The sequence below is a fragment of the Perca flavescens genome, chromosome 1 (assembly GCF_004354835.1).
Source record: "Perca flavescens isolate YP-PL-M2 chromosome 1, PFLA_1.0, whole genome shotgun sequence".
NCBI lineage: Eukaryota > Metazoa > Chordata > Actinopteri > Perciformes > Percidae > Perca > Perca flavescens.
The window spans coordinates 32,447,941-32,455,737 of NC_041331.1; the positions used below are offsets into that span (position 1 = coordinate 32,447,941).

General features: G+C 41.1%; 1 protein-coding gene across 1 annotated transcript; it reads right to left on the reverse strand.

Moving 5' to 3' along the window:
• Positions 1 to 1,774: 1,774 nt before the first annotated feature.
• Positions 1,775 to 7,386, reverse strand: LOC114559809 (cardiomyopathy-associated protein 5-like). Its single transcript, XM_028584729.1, has 2 exons — positions 7,161 to 7,386; positions 1,775 to 4,076 (listed from the first exon to the last, which is right to left on the reverse strand). Exons 1-2 carry the CDS (start codon positions 7,351 to 7,353, stop codon positions 2,083 to 2,085), a joined length of 2,187 nt encoding a protein of 728 aa, XP_028440530.1. The 5' UTR covers positions 7,354 to 7,386; the 3' UTR covers positions 1,775 to 2,082.
• Positions 7,387 to 7,797: the final 411 nt, after the last annotated feature.

The following is a 7,797-nucleotide window of genomic DNA, read 5'->3' on the forward strand; positions in this document are numbered from 1 at the left end:
GCTCATCTAAATATTCACGAGCATACCATATTTGGAAGAAAAGCTCTTGTTACAAATAGGGCCAAAACACAGGGATGCATAAGGGTCAATAAAATATCAACCAGGCCATTTTCAGCCCAACCAATGTTACATACCCCATTAGGAGACCATAAGGAACAGTGTGAAATACTCTATATAATCATTCTATCACCCCTTTTAAGAAAAAGTTTCTTAAAAGATATAGACTATCTATAGAATTTATTTCTGTATTTTCTGTATGAATAAAATATCACATATCATTGATTATTTTAATTTTTTTGAGTATTTTATTGATTTTCTTAACAGCCAGAGACTGCAATTACATTCTACGTTACATCAAGCGGGCAGGGTAAAACTCTCCCCAAAACTTTTAACAGGTAAAGAAGGAAGAAACCTTGAGAAGGACCACGCAAGAGGGAACCCCCTTCCAAGGATGATGGGTACCTGGTGGGCTCCATGACAAACATTAGTTAAGGGCCAATTTCTTTAAGCATCTCAAAATCACTTTGAGGTCACGGCTATTATTGTAGGCATGCTAATTAATGCTGCGTTCCAGGCAACCCGTAACTCGTGTTTTCACAACCTTCTACCCGTGAAAGTGCCCTGGAACGGCAGTCAAACCGTAACTTACTACTCGTGAACTCGTACCAGATCGTTGTACTCCCAGTTAGCTACAGTTTTTGACGCCACACGCACATAAACAACAATGGCGACCCCCGTTAATGCTGTAGGTACAGACGCCGTTTATTAACAGTGAAGTAGAAATAAATAGACATAAATAGGCAACGTAAAGTAACCTAGATAGCTAACGTCAACGTTAGGCATATATCTATGAACGTTAGGTAGCCGCTAGCTAACACTAGCTAGAAGGGTTTGTGGTGACTTGGCCTGGAACGCTACTGTGAGTCGTGAGTCGTGACTTGAAGTCGTAACTTACAGGCTAAAAACTGTGTTAGACCCTCATTGACCGATCTCATTACGTAAGGGTTAATGCCCGACGAGGTGTCCATTGTCAGGTATTAATGGACGACGGCGAGGTGTGAACCGAACGGTTGCCTCCGCCGAAGTCCATTAATACCTGACAATGGAGACCTCGAAGGGCATTAACCCGCTTATACCATGGTCATTTGCCAAATAACATATTTTTAAAACATTAGTTCATATTTTAATTAGTTTTACAATCGAAATCCCCCAGGAATTAGGAAGGACCTTAGATACAACTTGCCTCCCTTAGCAACCTGAGATATTTATATAGTCCGCTCAGCTGATAGAACCCTTCAGTTTAGCTACGAGCCAGAAAGCTAACGTTATGCTAGCAAGATCCAAAGTCAATAACATTGTGTACAGTTGGCAATCAATAAAAATAATTTGACAGTATGTTGAACAACAAAACAAGCTAGCTATCCAGCCATGTCATTGTCCCCAAAACAATATAACTACTTTTACAAAGAATTTGATCCGTGATGTGTAGCTAACGTTACTGTCGGCTGCAGCGGCACAGCCTGAAGTAGCGACCTGAACAGTGAACGGAATGTGACATAACGTTATTCGCTGTGAAACAAAGTCAGTCCAGAGGGGCAGTATAACTTACTTCTTGCAGCCTGTGTGTTTTAGGGCCATCCTGTGGTGTTCAGAGGACGAGTTGAAAATAATAAATCCACATTTCCTTTTTGATTTAATGTAGCGCATTCATTTAGAACAGTAAACGGACAGTTTCACCGGAACTCCTTTAGTAGGTGTCCTACATCACTTTTTAATGGACACCCTGCAGCCAATCAGAATTGAGTATTCACCCAGACCATGGTATAAAAACCGTTAACCAACAAGCAGGCAACTGAGTCCTAGTTCACCTGGGAGGCTCAGATATACTTTCCATGTTCAGCGTCCATGCACGGCTGTAGACTTGTACCAGTCGCACAGCCCCGATGTTACATGCATTGTCGTTGACGCATCACCGTTTGCACTAGCAAGTAAATAATTTATGCACCAAATATTGATCCGAATGCTTATTGTTGGTTAACGGTTAAATTATTAATTATTAACATCCCCATGTAGGAGTCTTAATTATAATCCATAGCGATGTGAACATAGAGGACTATTGTGGCCAAAAGGTAAGGATCTTATCAGCATACGCTTGTATCTTATGATGGTAGCAGGCGCTACATGAGGGCAAGTGTGGGTAGGTGCCAGATTAAAACCCTGAGGTTTCCTCTCTGCTACTGGCTTTACTTTCTCTCTGTCTGTCCACAGAATCCTCTTCCTCTCTGGTGATCTGTTTGACAGATTCCACTCCTCCTCTGGCTGCTGGACCTGTATGGTTTTCTTCTGTGGAATTGGTGGAATACCAAGACTCCGTGTCAGTTTTGGTATTGGGATATTGGGAAGTTTGGAGGGGTCACTGGTTGCACTGGATGTTGAAGCTTTAGGTGAAGGTGATTTTTTATTAATTGTTTTGAGTTCTAGTGTTCCTGGCGTCTTCATGATATCATCAGTGGTTGCTTCACTCGGCGGTGGACAAGGAACTCTAAATATGGACACTCTATGTGTTTTCATGTTGATATTGCGGGGAGGTGGTGCAGGCTTCTCTACTTTAACAGCAAGGACAGGTGGTGCTACACTCTTCCCAAACTTTCTTCCAACACAGGGAGGTGAAGCAGGCTTCTCTTCTACCTTAACAACAAGGACAGGTGGTGCTACATTCTTCCCAAACTTTCTTCCAACACAGGGAGGTGGTGCATGCTTCTCTTCTACCTTAACAACAAGGACAGGTGGTGCTACACTCTTCCCAAACTTTCTTCCAACACAGGGAGGTGGTGCATGCTTCTCTTCTCTTTTATCAACAAGGACAGGTGGTGCTACATTCTTCCCAAACTTTCTTCCAACACAGGGAGGTGATCCATGCTTCTCTTTAAAAGCAAGGACAGGTGGTGCTACACTCTTCCCAAACTTTCTTCCAACACAGGGAGGTGGTGCATGCTTCTCTTCTCTTTTATCAACAAGGACAGGTGGTGCTACATTCTTCCCAAACTTTCTTTCAACACAGGGAGGTGGTGCATGCTTCTCTTCTACCTTAACAACAAGGACAGGTGGTGCTACACTCTTCCCAAACTTTCTTTCAACACAGGGAGGCAATGCATGCTTCTCTTCTCTTTTATCAACAAGGACAAGTGGTGCTACATTCTTCCCAAACTTTCTTCCAACACAGGGAGGTGGTGCATGCTTCTCTTCTACCTTAACAGCAAGGACAGGTGGTGCTACATTCTTCCCAAACTTTCTTTCAACACAGGGAGGTGGTGCATGTTTCTCTTCTACCTTAACAGCAAGGACAGGTGGTGCTACACTATTCCCAAACTTTCTTCCAACACAGGGAGGTGGTGCATGCTTCTCTTCTCCCTTAACAACAAGGGCAGGTGGTGCTACACTCTTCCCAAACTTTCTTCCAACACAGGGAGGTGGTGCATGCTTCTCTTCTACCTTAACAACAAGGGCAGGTGGTGCTACACTCTTCCCAAACTTTCTTCCAACACAGGGAGGTGGTGCATGCTTCTCTTCTACCTTAACAACAAGGACAGGTGGTGCTACACTCTTCCCAAACTTTCTTCCAACACAGGGAGGTGGTGCATGCTTCTCGTCTACCTTAACAACAAGGACAGGTGGTGCTACACTCTTCCCAAACTTTCTTTCAACACAGGGAGGCAATGCATGCTTCTCTTCTCTTTTATCAACAAGGGCATGTGGTGCTACACTCTTCCCAAACTTTCTTCCAACACAGGGAGGTAGTGCATGCTTCTCTTTTACCTTAACAACAAGGACAGGTGGTGCTACACTCTTCTCAAACTTTCTTTCAACACAGGGAGGTGGTGCTGGTTTTATGAACATGGGAGTTGCAGAGGGATTTTTGTCTTTTCCTAATGGGTTGAACTTTTTTTGTTCAGCAGAAGACGCCAAATCTGAGTAGAGTGTCTTCAGGGCCTCCTTTAGCTCAGTCTGAGATGGAACTTCTGGTGACGTCTTGGTGGTGGTGATCGGATTCACTGTTGTTTTCAGGAACTTATTCTCTGGAAAATGCCATTTACAAAGATTAGTAGGCCTACGTACTGCATATTTTTCAAAGCATGTCTGAGTGATGATAACATTAATAGATTTTTTAGTGATGTCCCAATTTTTCCTTCATTCCTGATCAAAAGTTCTCTTCTGGGTGATACGTGTTTAGTAAGGAGGACAGGGTCTGACATATTGACCCTTCGCTAAGCCACGCCCGAAAACCGCCACAGGCCAATCGTGGCTTAGCAACTGTAACTAGGCACGGGACGTCTGTCAAGCTTTCGAGTGAGGGAAACACGCCGAAGTGTTGTGCAAATGCGATACCTAAAAGTTTGGATAGGGTGGTGGAATTTTTTTCCTTCCCGAAAATTAAAACCCAAGGGGAGAAATGCCGGGCAGGGATCAAGCAGTGTGGGAGTCCCCATTCACAACTAGCTAAATGTCGACAAGATTAACAAAAACACCTACGTTTGCTCCAAGGCAAGAATACGCTAATGTTAGCTAGCTAGCTAACTCAGCACAGCATTGCTTGGAAATAATGACGGTTCTTTGTTCATAATGCATATTTGAACGTAAAATAAATAAATAAAGGACATTTCGACGCAAAACGAACCTAGGGCATAATAACAGATGTGTACCCACTCGATCTCTCTAGGACATGTAATTTAAATGTGTTCGTAGCTTGAAAGAAGCTAACGCGGACCTCTGATTAGCTTACAACGCTAGTATTCAGGGCACAGGGAAAGTAAAAACAAATCGCTATTCATACCACTAAAAAGGCTCAAAATATCACCACACTTCAACGGTAGCATAATGAGGGTCCCTTAATGTTAACCGAAGCATTGGGAACTATGTAAGTGTACAGTTTATTGAACGAAGAGCTGCGGGAGCTCCATGAAAGGGAGAGAGAGAGAGAGAGCGCTACCGGTAGTATAGTAGGTAAGTACAGCCCTTTTTATCAGAGAGGGGACATCTTCAGACTGTACAAAACACTGCGTCTCTTGGGTGTTGCGACGCAACAGGTCCCATTCCGTGCAACACAGACACTCCTGTTCGGTGGCCATAGCTTCACAATGTCCGCAGATACACCACCATTTTCCCGAAGTACGAGGCTGCGTTGCGGCATTGACTATGCTTCGGTTAACATTTAGGGAACCTCATTATGCTACTGTTGAAGTGTGGTGATATTTGAGCCTTTTTATTGGCATAAATAGCGATCCGTTTGTACTTTCCCTGTGCCCCGAATACTAGTGTTGTAGCTAAGCTAATCAGCGGTCCGCGCTAGCTTGTTTCAAGCAAAACACATTTGATTAGTATGAAAACATGTCCCAGAGAATGATCGAGTGGTTACACATCTGTTATAAAGGTTTGTTTTGCGCCGGAATTGTCCTTAAGATTATCAAAGGCAAGACGGAGGCTCACTGACATATTTTGTTAATCGCTAAAAATATAAGCAGGAGAATGTTATCATTGAAAGTGTTCAGGCTAATGTCTTGTGTTTATTCAACAAGACTTATGGATAAGATGTTTGATTTATAATTATTAGATTATTTTCAGATTTCACTTACCCTGCTGTGCACGAACATAGCTGTTCCTCAATTTGTGTGTTTCCCATTTGAATGGTCAGCGTATGAGGCGGCTCACATTATGGCATGACCATGCTTTAGCTTCAATATTGATGAAATTATTCTCTAATCGGTTGCATATTATGTCGTGGATATATCCCTTGAATGCATACTGCAGTCCCTTTTGTCTTGCTCTCTCAGATATTTCACCAAAAATTACTAATTATCTCCTTGGGAATGTCTGACACCGTTGCATACATACAGTAATCATAGTAATAGATGTGCCAGGCCCAAAAGCTTGACAGGCGTAGCAACAGTAACTAAGGAGGGCGGGGCTTAGTGAAGGGTCAATTCTACCTACAACTGTTTAATGTTGTTTTGATGTTCACTATAAAATGTGCATTAAATCTTTAGTGCATTTTCATACCCGACTCCAAACTGGCCAACACATCAGTTACACAACATTGAACAAATACTTAAATATTTAATAAATATTGCAAAAATATTATAACATCCAGTCCTTTATAGCAACTGTGTTGGTTGGCTGTCTTTATAAATCTGAGAAACCGCCCACCAGTGGTGTAGTGATACGCAGGATTTCCATATACCCACTTAAAATTGTGCAAGGATATGCAACAACATAGTTTTGTGACAGAACTTTCACTTTAGATGTTTGTATTCACAAATACGGGGTTGAGTAATGTGACAGCAAACTAAACTAACAATGCAGAACATGCAGAGAGACTTTTCTCATCTTTCATCGACCCGCACCTCGCAGCGGTAGTGTGTGTGTGTAGACCAGGCCCGAATGCTCCGCCTACGCTAACGCCAGTATCCTCCCCTGACCACACATTTAAGACAAATATAAGTAGCCTATTTTATTTTGTCCTCGTTGCTTTGGGGTCAACTCTTGTGATCCAGGCTTAGGTTCCTAATGTGAAAGCCCCCTTACTGATTTATATTCCATTCTATTTTTGATATATTTTGAAAGTCAGCTGTGTTTTCCTTCTCAAAGGATAAATTAAGGTATTCCCACCATGAATTGGTGCATAAAGGTGTATCAGAATGCAGGAAATTAAGTCTTTGACGTTCAAAATAACCCTGGGGGAGGACACCCAGACCGCACACTTTAATATGCCCCCCCCCAAAAGGTCTATTCTCAGTCAGGAAAATAATTAATTAATAAATATATATATATATATATATATATATATATATATATATATATATATATATATATATATATATATATATATATATATATATTTATGTATGTATGTATGTATGTATATATGTGTGTGTGTTATATATATATATATATATATATATATATATATATATATATGTGTGTGTGTATGCATGTATGTATAGCCTTTAAATATATGTGGAACAGTATATGCACTACAATACATACTACACCACTGCCTCACACTAGCATTACTTGCTTGATCTACTGCAAAGGCCTTTATCAGATTAGGACATCACAAACCATTACTAAAATAGTATATTTGATATATTTAAACAGTAGCTTACCCCACATCTCTTGGTAGCAGAAGGTAACAATCTTAGGATCATCTTTAGGGTACGATTCTCTAAAACTGATCAGCTCTGACAAATACTGCAGTAAGAAGCCGGGGATGTCGGTAGGTTGTGAGAGAAGTGTCGCCCTGGAAATACACTCCATTATGCTCTTCAGTCCATACGGACACAAAATTTGGATATTCATCTTTAAGTCTTTTCGAAAGTACTCTTTACTACTGCAAAGTAATGACTGTGTGGTCTGAACTGACATCTGCTTTGTAAACCCCCTTCTGTCTGTTCAACATTCTATGACATCACAAAGCCACTTTGTCATAGAATGTTTATCGTTGTGTTCTAATTTCTTTTTATTGTGTCACTTTCTTTTCTTGGAATGTTTCCAAATTTGAATGAAAACATTTGACACTTACAGTTTTTCACGATCGCTATGACAAATTTTTCAATACTTTTAACAACTTCCTAAACTGTTAACGCACCAACACACCTACAACACACGATTGGCAAAACGGATAATTTCATGCTCAAAATCACACATTGTAAACTAAACTCCAACACTGATTTTCAAAATACAATAATTCACTAACACAATACACTGTTTACCAAAACAATGCAATCATGTCTCAAAATCAAA